Source organism: Pterocles gutturalis, unplaced genomic scaffold, assembly GCF_000699245.1.
Source record: "Pterocles gutturalis isolate BGI_N339 unplaced genomic scaffold, ASM69924v1 scaffold30849, whole genome shotgun sequence".
NCBI classification, from domain to species: domain Eukaryota; kingdom Metazoa; phylum Chordata; class Aves; order Pterocliformes; family Pteroclidae; genus Pterocles; species Pterocles gutturalis.
Genome location: NW_010134203.1, coordinates 1 through 19,484, shown reverse-complemented (window position 1 = coordinate 19,484; position 19,484 = coordinate 1). Strand labels below are relative to the sequence as shown.

At 39.5% G+C, this 19,484-nt stretch overlaps 1 protein-coding gene across 1 annotated transcript in view; it reads right to left on the bottom strand.

Annotated features, from left to right (window-relative positions):
• The window catches only part of KIF25 (kinesin family member 25), a gene marked incomplete at its 3' end in the record, with an annotated part of 28,256 nt that extends 11,242 nt beyond the window's left edge, over positions 1–17,014 (bottom strand). Inside the window, exons 1-7 of the mRNA XM_010081511.1 lie at positions 16,961–17,014; positions 16,706–16,822; positions 14,733–14,871; positions 10,472–10,575; positions 9,137–9,225; positions 7,707–7,749; positions 3,861–3,928 (exon numbers count right to left, since the gene is read on the bottom strand). Of these exons, the coding sequence (XP_010079813.1) occupies positions 3,861–3,928; positions 7,707–7,749; positions 9,137–9,225; positions 10,472–10,575; positions 14,733–14,871; positions 16,706–16,822; positions 16,961–17,014 (614 nt within the window). The remainder of the gene's footprint in view (positions 1–3,860; positions 3,929–7,706; positions 7,750–9,136; positions 9,226–10,471; positions 10,576–14,732; positions 14,872–16,705; positions 16,823–16,960) is intronic.
• Positions 17,015–19,484: the final 2,470 nt, after the last annotated feature.

The window sequence follows — 19,484 nt, the reverse complement described above, 5'->3', positions numbered from 1 at the left end:
GAACTATCTGTTCTGAAATAAACACTTCTCACTTGAGGGAAGACTTTCTTTTACATTGTGATGTGGATTTTAGACTAAATTTTAAACAGAATGAAGGACAATTCAATTGAATGAGTTGTTCCACCTCTTAGAAAAGAGCAACCACAGCACAATCCTTGGGCCAAAACAATGATGTCTAAAGCAACTGCCTAAGTTTTTCAAATTCAAGGAAAAAGAAAAAGCTAACACAGGGTCCTTAAAGAAATTTTTCCTCCTACCCTTTCAACTATCAAGTTTGTACAACATAAAATCAAGACCTGAAAATAAGAAATCATCAAAGGCAGGAAATTCTGATCATGAAACGTGGACATCCTAACTCATTCGTTTCTTCTCTAGTGGTATGCTAGAACGTATCTTCCCAAAGATGACAGCCTGCAGCAAGCACTATTTATACAAGATGAACAGAATATAAAACATTAACGTCTTTAGCCACACTTCAGTATTTAAGGGATGAATGTTTATCTTTGGAAAAAGTTTGCTTTTCTGATATCCTTCTGTTGTGATTTTTTTTTTTTTCTGTTTATCTCTGTTTTCCAATGAGTGATGTGTGTTATTTATAGCTTATAGCAAAATAACTACTTAGGAATTTTGTGAGCAGCGAACATTACAAAGCATAGTCATTTTGTATATAGTACCTGTGTATATAGTATGCAAGTACACTTCACTTAGCAGTATCCCACAGCTTGTATATGATACTACAAGTTTAACTGAATGAAGACATAGTGTGCTTTTTAGCATTTACTCAAGTCTCTTTGTGTATGGCCGCTACCATCTATAGCCTTCACAAATGTAAATTCTGTATTCATGTTCTCCATAAATAACTGTATAGAGGGATCACTGATAAACAGATACAGAATTAGAGCCAACCCACTTAGCTCAGCGTTTTGTTCCTGACAATAGCCAAAGGAAGGAGAAAGAAACACTATGGTGGCTGGAGACACAATAAATCATCCCCTTGCCTCATCCTCATCCTTGAAAGTTGTAAACTGGCCTCAAAACTGAAATATGAGTTGAATCTCTGTTTCAAAAAAAATATTATTAGAATTTGCATTCAGTTTCTTTTTTGCATCTTGCTGAACACTTGACCTGGATTAACATCCTGTGGCAACATGTTCCACAGACTAATTGTAAGTTGCACGAAAATGTGCTCTCTTTAATCAGGAAAGGAGCACTTGTCTGGCTTGACGGACAAATACTGCTTGTCTTGTCATTCCACTGATGTGCTGTCATCCTACACTGAGAAACCAACAAATATGCAGAGATGTGGCACAGTTCGTACTGGGAGGACACAGACACTGAAGAGCAACACTCCATCCTTGCTTTGCATGTGTACACACATATGCTTCGGTCAACTTTGCACATCAAATCTACAAGGTCAATATAAGAGAGCAAAAGCACTTCCAAACACTTTCCTCTGCTTCATTTATCATCTGCAATTGATGAAATATTCATGAGCACCAAGTCTCTATCTTAACCTATTAGACCTCTAACTCAGTATGTATTGAAATTATTTTTTTTTTCTTAACACATCAAAACATCTCAGAGCTACTCCGTAAGAAAACCCCAACTTTAAAGGGTATTTTAGAAATGAGAACATTCCTACTGTCTTTGCTTGCTGTTGATGGGTTTTGCTGTCTAACAAAGCAAACAGACCAGAATCAGGGCTAGAATCACCCAGTCTTAGTAGTCTGTTTGCACTGTAAAGTCAGTCAGACAGCCATAGCTAACTATGTCAGGTTCAGGTTCTGGTAGCTGTTCAGAGGAAAGGCACGGGGCTCCACATTACAGTAACTATTCCAAATATTTACTCAACTTCCTAAAGGGGTTTTACTGACACTGCTTGGCTGCTGTGGTTCAAATGCTACCAGTACCCAAATGAAGTCATTTAAAGTTGGCTTGAACTAGTTTATGCTACCTTGTCATCACAGCACTGGCTGAAGCACGGACACCCACTTCATTAGCTAGAGACTGTGAAAGATACAGCAAATCCAGGGAATCTCTTTCTATAAGCCCCTGTATTTTTTACCAGAATGATGACAGATTTGTTCCAGTGTAATGATTAATGTTAATTTCACCTTGAAAATTCTGAGCTTCTTTTTTATTTTGCTAACTGATTTGCCAATAAAATTATAAAAGCATAACATGCTGAAAGCTGGAATGTTCTTCCTAAGCTGAAATAAAATATTTTGACATTTATTAGTCCCATAAAACATTGCTAAAAAAATAAACATTTTTGAGTTCATAAGAACCATATGCTCCTCTGTTTATAAAAAAGAGCTGTGCTGGGACACTGAAAAAACATTCCCCAAGAACTGCATTCTTTGGGGGATTTACATTTTTTTAACCCTTTTCCTGATTATCAGGATCTACACATGTCCAGAGTCATAGCACCTCTGGAGTCCCATGTCAACACTGTTAACTGTTCTCTACAGAGTTGAATTCCACCATTATCCTGCATTTACTTCAACTGTGATGGCTGTGTTAGGTATAGCTGGAGGGTGAAAGGAATTACTTCGAGTAGCTTAGCAGACACACAAGGGGACCGTGTACCTTGTATCAAAGGAGTCCTATAACCTATGGGGTCAGTAAAGCTTCCCCAAGATTTGCATTATCTTAGGAATTTTCAGTTCTTTGGTGACCTACACAACAGCAGTCCCCAGTCTTTGTGAGCAGAAAAAGGTAGCATCTCAGAAGGATGCCTCGAGGAAAGGGTGAATGATGGGCAATGTTTAGCAAACCTACAGCAGTTCGTGCTGAACAGGCTCAGACCTTAAGTTTAAACCAGGACAGATAATTCATGTTGGACACATGTGACTTTAAATCAAGTTCTGCCTTCAAGCAAAGATGCATAAAATTGTCCTCACGTGTTCTGTGTCCAGAGGGTTTTAAAGCATGGTTCAGGGTAGAGAGCTTTCTGTATGAGTCATTGCAATGCATAGCTGCAAAGTTTGCATTAGAAAAAAAGGCATGGGGCAAAATTTTTTATTTTTTCATTTACAGAGATCTCATTTGTATTAATTTAGCTCTTTGTTCCTGTTTTCTCTAAGTTAAAAGTAACATGGCCGACCATTGAGTCTTACAAGTCCTCAGTCCAGTTTCTGGCTCAGTCATGCTGTATGTCGAATGCTGAAGTCATGCAATCCACCTCAATTTACAGAATCATAGAATGGTTTGGGTTGGAAGGGACCTTTAGAGGTTATCTAGTCCAACCCCCCCTGCTATAAGCAGGGACATCTTCAACTACATCAGGTTGCTCAGAGCCCCGTCCAACCTGACCTTGAATGTTTCCAAGGATGGGGCATCTACCACCTCTCTGGGCAACCTGTTCCAGTGTCTCACCACCCTCCTTGTAAAATATTTCTTCCTTATATCTAGTCTAAACCTGCCCTCTTTCAGTTTCAAACCATTACTCCTTGTCCTATCGCAACAGGTCCTACTAAGAAGTTTGTCCTTATCTTTCTTATAAGGCCCCTTTAAGTACTGAAAGGCAAACATCACTTCCTTACCCTTAAAATGTGGATAACCTTTTGCTATCTTCTTGCAACATTGCAAGGATCATGAGAGCTACTCAGACTGTGAAAAGGGTCAAATAAGTCTCTACATAGATTTCAAACTTAGGCATATCAGTAAGTCTTCACTGAGAGTGAAGACTAAAGTGTGTCATCTATATCCTGAAGTGCATTATTCTGTCCTGAGAAGAATGTGAATACCACATAAATTAAAAAAATACGAACATTACCTTCTAACCAACGCCTACTAAAAAATTAGCCTTCACTATACGAATCTTCCATCAATCCCGATTGCTGCATAGGGCTACTCACCTCTCAAACTGAAAAGTCTTGTTTATTGATGCATGGCCAGGACGGCTACACTTTACAAGGACAGTTTCCTAAGAGAAAAATAAAACACAGTTAATATCATAGGCACACAAGCGCACAAAAAGAAATAGTTATCATTTCTAAGATTCCAGGTGACAGCAGTAATTAAGGATCATCAAGTCCAAGGCCCTTCTCCAGCAGTCACCAACACATGAGCATTTAGAGCCTGCAGACTGCATTAAACTGAACACATTCAGGTTATTAAAGAAAAACCAACACAAAATATGCACTTAAGCTCACGAGAAAGATCCAAACCCTTACCAACTTCTCATGTGCCTAGAAGGCCACAGGCAAGTAAACCCAACCTCCCGAACTGCCACCACAGGTGGAAAAAATGGCAAAAAGACCCCTTTTTTTCTTAGAGGGTCAGTTTTGAGTGTCTTTTCAGATTGATTTAAGATATATTTGTGCCTGAAACTGAGCAGAAGAAGCACATTTCACATGTTAGTCCACAACTGTGAGAAAAAGCCGCATTAGCACTATTGCTAGAATTCTTTTTTTTAGTGGAATCCACTTTCCAGATGGATTATACAGTAGTTTTGTAAATCTGACAGACATGTAAGCAGCTCTTTAAACTATTACCAGAGTATAATCACAGCAGTCTGGCACGTCTTATGTAGCAACTTAGGCTCCTCAGAATAAATGCTGCTCTATTGCAAAGGAAGTAAAGAAAAAAAATGTGAGGGTTTGCAACAATTTGGGTGGAAACTCACTAGCACACAAAATACTTCATCTAATTCAAGGAGGTTTCCCAGCTTATTAACCTGCGGTTACGTTACTGCATTTGATGGGAGTTTTTTTCCTGCTGTGCTTCAGACAAGTAGCTTGTAGTGCTGAACTAATGGCCTTCAAATGAGTATTGCCACAGAATGAAGTCGTAAAGAGCTGAGCACATAACGAGGGTGTAACAGTATGTCCAGCATGCAAATGGCTAACAAAAATCCAATGTCTTGTTTTGAGTTTATAAGTATTCCTTCCTCTTTGGAGAGGGCTAATGCATCATTATCAACCTAACCATGGCAACACTCACTCTACAGGATGAGCTATGTTACCCATCCCAGTACTGCCAAACTGAGCGGCAGTACGGATGTGAGGACAATACTTTACTACAAAATGGCCTGATACAGAAATTCTAATAGGACTGGTACCCAACAGGCTCTGTGGGAAGAAAAGAAGAAAGAAAGAGGGAACAAGAAGGAAGAAGAAGGAAGAAGAAGGAAGAAGGAAGAAGAAAGAAGAAGGAAGAAGAAAGAAGGAAGAAGAAAGGAGGAAGAAGAAAGAAGGAAAGAAAGAAGAAAGAAGAAGGAAAGAAAGAAAGAAGAGAGAAGAGGGAAGAATGAAGAGAGAAGAGAGAAGAGAGAAGAGAGAAGAGAGAAGAGAGAAGAGAGAAGAGAGAAGAAAGAAGAAAGAAGAAGGAAAGAAAGAAAGAAGAGAGAAGAGGGAAGAATGAAGAGAGAAGAAAGAAGAGAGAAGAAGAGGGAAGAATGAAGAGAGAAGAGAGAAGAGAGAAGAGAGAAGAAAGAAGAAAGAAGAAAAAAGAAAGAAGAAAGAAGAGAGAAGAAAGAAGAGAGAAGAGAGAAGAAGAAAGAAGAGAGAAGAAAGAAAAGGATAAGGAGTTATGGAACACATTTCTGATTCATATATCAAATTTACCTACAGACCAGCTTTCCCTATTGTGAGAAATGGGACAGAAAAAACTCTATTTGCGTAACATAGAAACAAAAGAATTGTTAATAGGCAGAAGTTTCGTATAAGCTTTTGTAATGACCTCCTTTTCGTAGGAGATCATATCCATCATGGCTGCTGGCCTGCAGAATCTCATCAGGTTTCCCTGTCAATAGTGCACTGAGGCTGACATGGACAGCATAAAGGATTCCCTACATTAAGTAAGCACCAGGAGAAGAAACTTCTATCTGGGGATGGTGATAAGCAACTGAGGAACAATAATGTCTCCAACTGCTATAACTACATCCATCTGATCTATTACCAAATTATCTCCCAAGAAAAGGAGGGTCTTGGCTGTGTTAATTCATATTTTCTCAGTCCTATCTTGAAGAAACAGAAGAATCTTGCACCTTCCCTGATATTCAGAGCAGCCTCTTTGCCATCCTCTTTTTCTCAACTACTCGCAAGCGAAAACCTCAAAATAATTTGAAAGGAATTAATCACGTAGAGGCAGACAGTTTCTCTTCTCTGGGCCAAAGGAAGTTGGATTCAAACATCACTTTGGGTATTAGGCTAGGGCAGGTGTCTCAGGTGCCTACATAGTTGTGGAGACAGACAAACATATTTAAAGTTCAATTCGGATCTTAGGAAATTACTTTCCCTCTGGAGGTCGCTGCTTTTCTTCAGCAACCATGAGGGGAGTCTGGAGGGATGAGGCACCTCACTTAAATGTCTACATTTGGTGTTATGCATGCAGGTAAAAACATAACTCCTCATTCAAACATGACACCTATTTTTGCTATCACACACAGCACACCCTGCCAGAGATGGACTAAATTACAGAAACACAGCGGGTGGGATCCTAGAGCAGAACCACAGAATGGCTGAGGTGGGAAGGGACTTGCAGCTATCATCAAGGCCAACCCCCTGCTCGGAGCAGGGTCAACTAGAGCAGGTTGCCCAGGACCGTGTCCAGGAATATTTCATAAGGACTTTTAAACATGAGAACAGGTTAGCATATTGAAGGTTACCAGGTCACTGTTTCATACAAACTAAAATGAATAAATGAATAAATTGGCGTTGACTGTAAACATATAGATACTGTAATGAATCAGCTATATGAAATAATCTAAAACCTAAATATTATCTAATTTCATCTTCATGCAATAAAAATTAACAGGTCAGAAATGGTCATGGCATTTTATAATACAATAAATGGGTCGTGGCATCCAGAGTACTACGTCTACCATTACAGATCCCGGTTTTTATCTCCTACACATATTTACTCTTGCTTAGCTGACTCTTCATGTGCTCCATTAGTTTCCTAATTGCATATATATATCTCTAAGTATCCACTTTATGCAAGCAAGATCCTCCTAATAAAGCTATAATGTGGGAGATGTAAATGCATAACATACTGGTAGGTCACTTCAGCAATATTTGAAGCACTATACTATAGAGGAGAATTTGGCTAATCACCATGTTAAGTGACAGTGAGCAGCCAACTAAGAACTATGGCAGCTAAGAAAATTAAAACCCAAGTAAGCACTTTGACCTTAGCTCACACTACTGCGCCTTTTTAAATTTTATAGCTTGGTAATGGCTTCAATTAATGCTGGAATGTCATCTGGATTTGCAACTCCATGCTCATTCTCCTTCCTCTGATGGATCTAAGCCAGGACACTTTCACATGCTTGACTGCAGTACCAGGTAGGCTGGTGTGGTTTGTGAGACATTGTATTTGTCTCCTAATGCATTAGTTGTGTTGCAATAATGACATCAGAAAAGCCTGGCATAATTGTAGAAATAGTTACAGCAAATACAAGTGGCTCAAAGGGACTGACTGCAGGAAATCTGCAGCAGTTTGACTGCTGCAGACACCCAACCTCCAGTTCATGGATGACTGCCCCAGCAGAAGCTCCAAGCTACTACTACTATAAAGAATCAGGATGAAAACAGCACAAATCATCTGCTATTGCACTCATGGGTGATCAAAGCTGGGCACTGATTGACAAGAAAGTACCTAATTTTTTTTGTTTTTAAACGCATGACTCACATGTCCCTCTTCTTTCTCCTTCCTAAAATCTATGAATGTGCTTTTGAATTTCACCATCAAATACTCACATCATCGGCTGCAAACGCCACATTTTCCGACAAGTTTCTTTGCCTGTAAGAAAAGAAAAAAAGCCAATAGGGAAAAAGGTACCTGTCAAACCGTAAGGGTTCCATTTAGCTGAGCAAAGTCAATGCTGGAAATATCTGTGAACTACACACTGTCTGAAGGGTACCTTTCAGAATTGCCATTATTATTGTACCCCTGTATGTACACAGGCCACAGTTAATTGTGAACAAAAAAAAACAAATTAAAGTGCAATCAAGCAAAATAATCTGCTTAAAAAAAGAAACTCAGAAAAAACCCAATTATGACCAATTCACATGCAAGCCCTTCTATTACTCTGAGATTGTAAGGTGAGCTTGTAACAAGAGGCTTTCACTTCAGAACATTAAAGTGAAAAACACCGTCTTTTTAGGTATTTGTCCCTGATCTTGCATCTGTTACTAGCCCAAAAACTGACTGGGATCCTGTTTTACACTGCAACTCAGCACCTGATCGCACTATTCCATACAGCAGCAGAAACAGTAAGTGGGTTCCTTCCCAGGGACACCAAGCACAGGTGAGTGCAAGTTTCCCCTTCAGGCTTCTTCAAACTTCTGGTCCGCTATTTTTGATGTTTAATTAAAAAAAAAAATCGATATTTTTTAAAAGATTTGCCAAAACTTAATAAGCTTAAAAACACTGAATGTACTCTTTTAGAATTACCAGCCAGCAGAAGTAAAATAAAGCCCAAACCAGTTGTATACTGATAGAGCCAATGATAACATTACTGGTTTCTAGACACCCACTTAGTTTTCCCCCTCTTTCTTTCTTTCTTTGTGTATGTTTCAGTCCCTACCTTCTTTCATGTTAGTCATCTATGGAGAATTCAGCTCCTTATAGCACATACTTGCATCTAATCCCTCTTTTCCTTTTGGATCTGTTTTAACACTTCAATTACAGGAAGTGTGGGATAACTGGGGATACAGAGCCAAATTACAGTGAAACAGAATGACCAGTGTTTGTACTGCCCGCAGATCTGTTCTATAGCATTACAAGGCAACTGCAGTGCTGAGAGCGTTTCTCTACCTATGACTTCTGACAGTTATTACATTACTGTATCCCAGACTTTGTATAGGATAGCGAATATACTCTGAACTGATTGCAGCTGTGTTACTTCTGCCAGGCCAGGGATAATCCTGGCTTGGCAGAACAGCTAAGGCTTTCTATTCAGGTAGACATGCTTTTAGACAAGGGGATGAGATTGGCTAAAGCCAATTTAGCAGGAGAAAGAAAAAAAAAAAAGGCAGTTAGTTTTTAATGATACCGTCATCATCTCCCCACGCACATAAAGGGAGAAAAATCAAGAACACAGTTCTTCTCACATAGATATAACTATTGTTTTCTCTGTATTTTAATTAGGAGTCAGCTAAGATCTAACACAGCCAAAAGAAATTACCTGTCTTGTGATATTGAATGTCCAGCAGCAGTATCAAAAGGTAGTAAGGGTCGGATCCTGCAGTGGACTCTGATATTTCCTCTCAGTTCCTAGGGTTAGAACGTTAGGATGTATTTAACACAAACTAATGGAGAGGACAACTACACTGAAATTTGTGAAGCAGACGTGAACGTGTTTAAGAAAGCCAGGGTTTATAACATCACAGCCTTAGGCTCTGTGGAGAGAAAAATCGTAGCAGTATCATTTGACTTAAGAAATCATGAGAAAGTACTTGAGGAAGGATGAGCTCTTTGGAGCTCTGGAATGGTGTAGCCCTCTCCAGTCTACATGGAAAAAAAAAAAAGGCTTTCAGTCTGAGCTGTTTTCCCCTCTTCGGTCTCCTTCCTCTTTACTTGAGCTTCTTCAGACACCTACATTAATTCAACAGAGAAGATCACACATTCCATTTCTCTTCCACCAGCCCTGAGGAAGATGTGGAATACAAACCATTTTGTACCTTTTCCTCTCTGTTCTGTGTTCATACATGACTAACAAGCCAGTAACTGAGTTTTCTCTGCAGGCTGTTTCAAGCTTCAGTTTATCTAACCTGGTGTTGTACCTCCCTTATTGCTAGTGACCAGTTCTTCTCATTTCGTATTAGTGAAAAAAAGCTTTCCTGTGACAACTAGTGACCACTGGCATTAACTCCGCACTGCCTTGGGGAATATCCTTTCAGTAAACTGCAACACAAGACAGAGTTTGGAAGGTAAGTAATTTTTAACAAAGAACTTTATTTTCCCAGGTAGAAACACTTAAAGAATTTTGTTTGAAGGCAGCTTGTGTTTCTAAGAATCGGGTCCTGAATCAGGCAAACAAAAACTAGTCATCTGGGGAGGGTGGAGAGGAAGAGTAAAGTTAAAGTAAAAAAAAGGAAAAAATTAATCTCAAATGAACCATCACTAATGGCTGAGCAGGATACAGCTAGACAGATTTGGAAAAATAAAAGACAACCATTTTGCAATTTCAAGTTGACCATTTGAAGAATTCTAAAACAATTTCAGAAGCTGCAAATTTAGAGAAGAGGATGAAGAAACTCAAGTTTTGTCCTCTATTCAAAATAGATTATACTCTTTAGGGCAAGATGTTGCACGAGTCCATTTGAAGATGCTTGTCTAAAAATAAGGGGGTGGGGTTTATTGGAAGACAAATGTGCCTTAGCAAAGAAATGTATCGTTTATAGACAGCTGGGGGAGGTGATATATCCATGAAAAGTATATTCATTAGTTTTATTGATGAGGAAATAATGGGCATAACTACAACAAAATAAGAAAATGTTCTGTCATTAAATATACTTACAACTAAGCTGTTATGTAGAGCTCTCCTCTTTTGCTTTTCTTTCTCATATCTCTCTGTCACCTCTTGTAGAGACTGCTCAAGATCAAAAGCTTTTATCTGAAACACTAGAAGAAAGCTGTTTCAAATAACTATATTCTGTGTCTTTACAAAATGGATTTTCCAGTAGCACCTCATGAAATACAATCATAAACTTTTATAACTTCTACCAAACTTTAATCAGGAGGGTTCGCTCCTGATTTACTAGACACCTCTGAAAAAAAATCCCATCATACTTCTTGCTTTGAAATGGCAGATAATTACCACAGGTATACATGCGAAATCTTGAAAAACAATCAAAAATACAAGATACTTAAGGGCAGTTCAAACGTGTCAGTTTAGTTACAGTAATGTTATCTGTCAGTGAAGCCTGAAACCTAAACTTGAAGCAACCTGCTTGTGGATTGGGCTGTCACTGGCAAGGCTCACGCCATATCTGCAGGTTATTACACTCATGCCAGCTAACTTTACAAGCAGATAACCTGTCATTTATCCTCAGCTTTATTTACAGTGCTACTAATCCTGTCAAACAGCTAGAAGGTTCCCCTTTAAGATTCAAGGGTAGAATTTTATAAAAAAGATTGACTTTTGAACCCCCAAAACTGAGGACAGCAATATGGGTCATTATTCACAAATGGTTACACATCAGCCCAGTTACATTAACAAACATATAACCCAAAGGCACATAATGTGACTGTAAACTTGCGTAAGAAGCAAGCTTTTAGGAGCCCCAGTGGGCAACCAGTCTCCCCAACAGGTAGTGAGCAGTCTGAAGATGTAGAGTGTCAAGCAGCCAAAACCCTGGCCTGAGAGCTGAGTTGGCAGGATGGCCACCAGCATCAGTATGTGCCACCTTACAAAGAAAGGAACAGACTTAAAATCTCAGCCTGTCACACCTATGATTTACAGCATAGGCTAAAAATCGGTTAACTTCAAGGGACATTTGTCTCTACTAGGGATTTCTCAGATTTCTTTTTGCAATACCCACACTGTTCACCTCCAGCTCATAACGTTCCTCCACAAGCGCGTGCATGCAGGGGAAACTTTATGTTAACTGTTGGGGAATCCAAGTCTAGGAGTTTCACTATAAAAAATCCCTTTCCTGCATCCTGTATGTGGAGTAACACCTAGTATGTCTTGGTTTGGAGAATCACATGCAAATGTGTGACAATAAATTGTCCAAAGTGACTCTTACAGTCACTGACCCCTTATCACACACTATTTTTCAAAATACGAGGTTAAAATCCATTGATTACTTGAGTAATCTCCATAATAAGTATCTTAATTTATAAATTTGTGTACACACACTTCCAGTTCTTGAAGTCTCTTGAATAAGCAGTAAAGCAAAGCAATAGGTGCTAAGGGTACTCTTCCATTCTTGCAGTCTTGAAAGAAAAACAAAATTACTAGTTTGTTTCAGTATTTAAGTCCTCCTTCAGGAGGACTCTGAGAAACCTACTGGACATTATAGATCCAGTTTCATTTAACTTAGGCTCTAATTACTCTTTTTTTTTTTTTTTTTTTTTTTTCCTAACTAGCCCTCCTATGGTGAAGATGATTGTGAAAAAAGAAATCAACCTTGGGGCTTCCTAATTTGACACCAGGGCTATTGAGCGGACAGGTGAAGGACTGCACAGCCTCTGAAGGTGAGTCAAGTTGTTGTATTTAGCAGACAGTATTTTGATATTTGTAAGAGTGAACCATCAGTTTTAATGTCCATTTTCCATAAAGCTTTATGTGCAGCACAGAAAAACTTCCTGAATAGAAGCTCCATAGAGCAAGCTTTCTAATGCATAAATTATTTCTGAACTTTTAATTTTTCTGAAAGTGGAGCTACATGGTTAGAAATAGAAACACTTCACATTTTCCTAGTTTTCTACTCTGCATCAGCTGCAAGCTATTCAGAGGTTAACTTTTCATCCATAACCTAGGGGTAGCCACTGGGTGCATGTGTTTAAAATCCTAATAATCCTAATAATCCTCTTCATTATTCAAGAGAAGCAGTCACTACCTGCCTGCAGCCGTTATAGACATCCCTTTCCCCTACGCTCTCCCATCTCATTGACCTACACAGAAACTTTCTTTTTTTTGATTTTTCTGTTTGAAAATCACTAAGCGCAGTCAGAGTCTTCATCAATAATCACAACCAACGGTTGTAGAAGAGTGATGGCTAGAACAAGGTGATGGTAGTTCGCATTCCACAAACACAAGTCATCAGCAGAGCTCAGCTTTCTCCACGTGGAGCACTGCACATAGGTCCCAGCATATGGGCAAAGTGGGAAATTAACTCCTTACCCAATTTTCCCTTTTCTCCACCCCGAGAGAAAGGGGCCTGGAACCACAAAGGAGATCTAAGTCACTAGGCTGCAGCAGCTTTCACAAAATATGTCAGCAACTCCTCTGTCACATATTCACTTGGACAAATTTTGTTCCTTAGTAGCTGCCACTTTGCCAAGCAGTGAGAAGAGTCTCTGAAAAATATGTTCTGCATGCACCGATTCTGCTGTTTCCTCTTTCTGATAATACCTGCGTGGTAAGGCAATCTAAAAAGGCATCTTAAATTTTTTAGAAATTCCTACCCTTCCAGAAATCTGCTGAATTACTGCATCTGCCTCAGTGGCATCATTTGCAGTCAGGTGGCCAGTATTTTTTGCTGAAATGATAGCAGCTTTGTTTACGAGGGAAGTCCCTAAGCAAGGGACTACTCAGTTACTACAGGAAAGTTTTATAGTTTGCTGGATGTCACTACAGCCTTGAAATTAACCTACTTGAATGTTTCTTCTCTAATTCTCTATTTCCCTCATTTTCAATCTCTGTTTTAGGATTAAACTGCTACCATATATTGTCTCCAGAATACATACTTTGGGCTTTCTGTTTACAAGAGATTATATGCAATTTAAGGATGGCAGTTCTGACTGTCACATTTAACCTTGACAGAATCTCCATCTAAAACATCTGACAGAGAACTGAGAAATGGCCAAATTAAAAACATAAGTCATCCACCTAAGTACAAACAGACTATTTTGTTATAGATAAGGAAGCTTCTCCTGGTTATGATTTCATAAAACAATGCACCTCAAAGTAAAAACTGAGAACAGAATGTGCAAGGCCTCGTAAGGAATACTTACTATTTATTTACACCACAACAGCTTCAGTGCCAAATTCAACCTCCTATCTGTTCATTTAGCCCCCCGCTTCAATAAGGCGAACATTTGCCTTTATCTAGGGTTAATTTTCCACTTTGTTTTTTTCCATTTTAAAGACAACTTGATTAAGCGTTTTCTCTACATGGGTAATACAGTAATCAAATCCATTTTAATCACAATTTAGTAAATAACATACAGGGCCAAGTTCTGCAAAGAATCAAAATTAAGTATGTCAAGCAGGAGAAAACCAAACCTTTTAAATGGTAACACACAGATATCAGAGCATCACCCAGGGACTGCGATGATAAATTTGTGTATTTGTTGTTAGTTCATCAGGCTGCTAAGCTTCAAACATTTTAAGCTGCGTGTGTGTCATGCGCTTCTCAGGCCAGGTAGGAGCTCCACCAGAATCAAGGATATCGGAAGCAGGTGCACAGATCCTGGCTGCAGGACCTGTCCTCAGCGGTGAGGGCAGAGAGCGCCAGTGCACCGCAGGGTCTGCTTTATGCATACACGTGAACAAGGACGGACACAAATTCCGAAACAGTAGTCCATGTGGTGTTATTATCTACAGTCTAGCGAGTGGAACTCCTTTTGATTTGGAAGGAATTTTTTTCTCCATAAATACACAGAAATATTAAAAGTCCAGCCTGTCCTAATTTCAGACAGTATTTCCAGAAGTCTTTGAAATCACCTGAGTCCTTTTCTGGTACAGCCAAAAGCAGACAAATTTCAGCTAAAGCAACACATTCTTTGTTCAGCTATTCAAAAACAGTCAAGATAACAAGCCTGAGAAGTTCAGATTTAAAATGTTCCAGCTGAGCCAACTCAGCAGCCAGTAGCAGCTGCAATCAACACAAAAGCTAAATCCAAATTATCAGTCATAACCTCTGACGAGTTACTTGTACTCTTTCTAATGCTTCCGAACAACTTGATGATCCGATGTCAAACAAAGAAGAAGTGCTAGAAGTTCAGTGACATATTTCTCAAAAGTCAAACTGAACTTTTTAACGTCAGTGCCATTTAACAATGACATTGTTGATGTTACATGTTTGAAATGTAAGTGCAATGAGCCTTACTTTGCATTGCTTCATTTTGCAGCTGTATCCCTTGGACTGCTGTCAAAACTTGGTAAAGATAAATCTTGCTTTGGCGCTGGAAGTCTTTTGAAAGCTCAAGAGCAAATGAACGGAGACTCTTCAGGTCTTGCTTAAGCCTCTTCTCAGTGAGAAGAAAAAATACATTATAAAGACACAAAACCAGCAGTTAAAGAAGAATCAATATAACAACACCACAAATAATTATGGTGAGATATCACAGTCAGGAAGAATCCTCTACTTGATGAAGGGAAGCCTTCAGGGGTACATCTTTCAGCACATTTAGGGAAGGATCCTGCAAGATATTTAGCAATGTCATTTCCTAAAGACTTCAGCAAGACTTTATGGATCTTTACCATCTTATGGGACATACTTGGACCATAACACAGCTTCAGGTGTAACAAAGTCTCTTTCTTATTTCATCAAACAAAAATAAGTGTGTGAGCATGTGTGTGTGTTCTGTCCATTTACAAGACATATCCAGAAGTAGCAATGAAAAATTGTGATCTGTATATCCCTTACTACACTAATTTTCCACACTTTGATCAGGGAGGTATTTGCTAAACTTCACTCTAGGTCATTTCTTAAACAAGCCAGTTCAATGACTTCCTGCGAGAACAGATATATTTTGAAAAGATCAGAAACCTTCATTGTTTAGAAAAGTATTTGTATTATGGATATAACTCAGCATAACATACATGATGAGACTTTCAAATGTTTGTAAGAGCAGCCTATATTCACTTAAAAGTCCAAATAAAGTAGAAACAAATTGACCTGATTTTAGGTTTTGTAAACTTCTTGACATCTAAGTTTTGGGACAAACACGTAAAGCCATTTGTTAGATGAACTTAACGATACCTTATCTCACAAGAAGCTCTGTGATTAGGCAGCCTGGTATGAAGTGTCACATATCCTGTGACATTTTATTTTTCCAGCTGTGGTACTGACCTTGAATTAATCGACTCGTTTCAATGACAAAACAATGATCTAAACTAAAGGGAGAAAATCACTGCATTTCTAACTCTCAAAAGCCACTGAATATAACTAGGAAGAAATATTTTTTTATTACGGGTATAGGATTACCACTAATCTAGACATCTATTTGGAGAGCTTTACTCTCTCCTAACATTCATTGATCTCTGACAGCAAACCATCTCAATCCGCTGGTATCGCATCACAAGCAGTTCTGCCATTCTAGCTAACCTAAAATGCAAAACACCACTGCAAAATTTACTGAGCAGAATCACTGCAATTCGAACAGTTCAGCTGGAAGGGACCTTCAACAGTCATCTAGTCCAACTGTGCTAAAATTAAGCTACATCCTTTTGCCTGTTAAGAATCAGATTTCTTTCCCAAGATACTTTTCAGTCCTTTTCTGCAGGCATCCAGTGGTGCCCTGAGAAAAGCTGACATTTGCTAGCATCCCCAAAAGGAACTCACTATTCTAGGGAGTAACTTAAGGAACAAGCACTTTAACAAACGAAAACATTATGTTACTGGGAGAACAGTTCCAGTCTCTTTGATGCAAAATTAAGACAACCTTAGTGAGCACACTGCAAACTACTCCCTCTTGTGAGGTCTGTCAGAGCAGAAATTTAGTGAAATCCATGGAGCTCTCCAATGCTTTTTTTTAAAGGATCTGCCTGTCTGGTTAAAGTATACCACAATTATTGGTTTTTAGGGGATGTCTATATGATAGTCAGAGATCCCAAAGGTTTGATTACGAAAATATATATCAGGGATATTGATAGCACCCTCCAGGAGCTCAGGAGCAGCCACTTTTAGCAGCTTCTCAGGTGACTTTTTTTTATAGCAAAGCCGCTATAAATTTTAACCTATTGTGAATACAATAAAGCCATAGATCAGGTTCATATCTGACCATTTTCTGGGTTTCACTATATTTGATGAGCATGTAGGTCATAGATGATGCCTACATTATTGCTAAATGTCTTTACCTTTATTGCTCCGTGCAGCTGGGTTACAACAGAACTCCTCTGCAATTTCTGCTGCCGGCCATGAGCAGAGTAGAGCTGCAATACTTCATTAGTGCTTCTTCCAGCCAAACCTTGATACTGTTGAAAAAAAAAAAAAATCACTTTAAAACGCTCATGTTCTTTGTTGCATTCTGTTTCCTTTGTCCCTGTAAACATTTGTAACTCAGCTGTCTGATTACAAGTGATGTTGTAAAAACATAATTTATTTGATTTTACCTTCTTCTGAGTCACGTGAAGATTCACCTCAAGGTAACTGGCTAACATCACCATATTCTCCCTCTGTAGGGTGGTGAACCTCAGCACCAGAATACTAAAATGCTTTGGCAGGACCTAAAACACCTTTCCTTATGCTTGAGATGGATCTAAGTGGTTAAAACTTCACTCAGGGAACCCGGCTGGTTACACAGCTGGATTAAGTGTCCTCCAGTAACTCCATTTAAGGCAGAAACCTCTCTGAAAGGACACGGAACAGAACAAGGACACACATACACCTGTGCTAACTGCTCCAGTCCTGAAGGAGCTGCTAATACCCAGCCCTCATCTTAGTGTTTATCGCTCCAGCCTCCTGCCAACACCAACTCCTCTACGTTCGGTAGAGATGCAATGGTACCCATAAAGCACTAAGCTGGGTATTCAGAGATCAAAGCAATTTTTAAAGGATGGGGAGATGTGCTTTCGAATAATCTAAAATTACCTATTTTGCAAAAGCAATTTTTATGGACAATTTTTTTTTTGCAATGTAGAAATCAAAATGAAAATAGAAATAGTGCAACTTTAAACATTTACAGGCAAGAACACACAAAAGAAATCTCTGTCAAGTACTTGTGAAATTCTGCAATATGACAGAATCTGTATAACATAAAAAACTGCATTTCTGTCATTTACTGACAGTCCTGGCACTTAAAATGAGCTGCAACTTCTTCACGTACCTACTGCTGCAACCTGCTGACATCTTGCATTCCCTGACACAGCCTTGTGCCTTCTTTTTGGAATGCACTTTAGCACAGACTTTTTTGTCTATTTTATTCAGGCCATAAATTTTGTGAGTGCAGTTCCCTGTTTTTAAATTCACAGAGCATAGCGGAGAGCAATAACATAAAAGAGACAAATCTACTCACATAATGGGTTTGATTTCATTCCCATCATCTGATAATGATAGGTAAAAAGTAGACATTGAATTGCAGTTTAACTACAGAAGACATCTGCAAAAACGACAATACAATGTCCTGGAGCTGTTAGAATAAAGACAGATTATATTTTTTCCAAGAAAAGTAGTTCATTTATCCAAACCAACCTTTTCACGTGGCTATTTCACATTCACAAAGCATGCACCTTCTATTTACAAATGCAACTGGAGGTCCTGCAGAGCTATATGACACCTTAGCACTAACAGAAAAATTCTTATGTGGAAACAAAACAGCAGGAAGAGATTATTTTAAAAGAATTATCTTTTTTTTTTTCTTTTGTTACAGGCTTTAAGGTCCCAGAAACTGAGACCAATTCTACACAGTGTTCGTATGTTCTTTCACTCTGAGGATTTCCAAGACTCACGTTACTCAGATGCAACATTTACAGACATGCTTGACAAAACCGTGTCCAAGTACTGCACCGGAATTAGTATCGCTAACCACATGAGAAAAGTTAAGCACAGTACACAAACCTTGTTTTTATATAAGCTTAAGTTAGTTAAAACCTACTTTTTTTAGGTTTTATCAAGTTTTTCTTTATTGCAAATACTGCCTTGGTTTTGAGGTTTTCTCCATTAAACTAGTTTTAGCATTCATCAGATTTTTTTTGTGTGCCAGAACTTGTAAATTTGTGCTCGTGCAAAAGAAGCAAAAAAATGATGATCAAACCTTTTATAGTCAGCTTTATTATAAGCAGAAGTGAAACTGAACTACTGAATAGTGTTCTCCAAAGTGAAATCTCACTTCTGCAGTTGGATCCATTCTGGCAGACCTGGCTTTATGTCTGGAAAACAGCAGGATTGGGGCCTCAAGGACTGCGAGCAAAAGCAAGGGGCATGTAGGTAGACAAACCCATTGCCAAATAGGCAAAAGCAAGTCTACAGAAAAAGAATCTGACTTCTTACATTCAATAACAACCCTTACAGTATGCTGCTAGGATAATCATACACCCTGCTGCAAAAAACAGTCCAACACTGATACTCGTGATTGTCTTAAGGATATGTTATGGTTTTGTGTGGGGGGGTTTTGTCTGGTAGCAGGGAGGGGCCACAGCAATGGCTCCTGTAAGCAGCTGCTAAAGGTTTCCCTGGACTCCAGCTCTGCTGGCAGCAAGGGAGGGGCTGCAGTGGCCCCTGTAAGTGACTGCTCAGGGGTCACCCCCACCCCCGGCTCCAAGCGTTTGGTAACTGGGAGGGGCAGTGGGGGAAGGAGTACCACCGATCCAGCCCCTGTGAGAAACTGCTGGAAGTTTCCCAGCTTCGGGCTGGACCCACCCCAGGCCAGGGCTGAGCCCACCGGCGCCTCTGCCAATAACAGATTGAAGAGGGGGCACAGAACAATGGGGGGCACGGCCCCGGGCAGGGCCCGGCTCGGGTGGGCCGGTCCAGCCGTCCAGCCGTCCCGCCTTGTGACACCCGCGCTCCAAGGGCCCAAGCCTCTGCCATTGCTCGCCTGAGAGTCAGTTTCCTCGGGAGCTGATGAAGGCCTGCGGCGGAGAGAGAAGCGGGATTTTGAGGTGAAAGGATCACACAACACTCTGGTCAGTGAAGGAG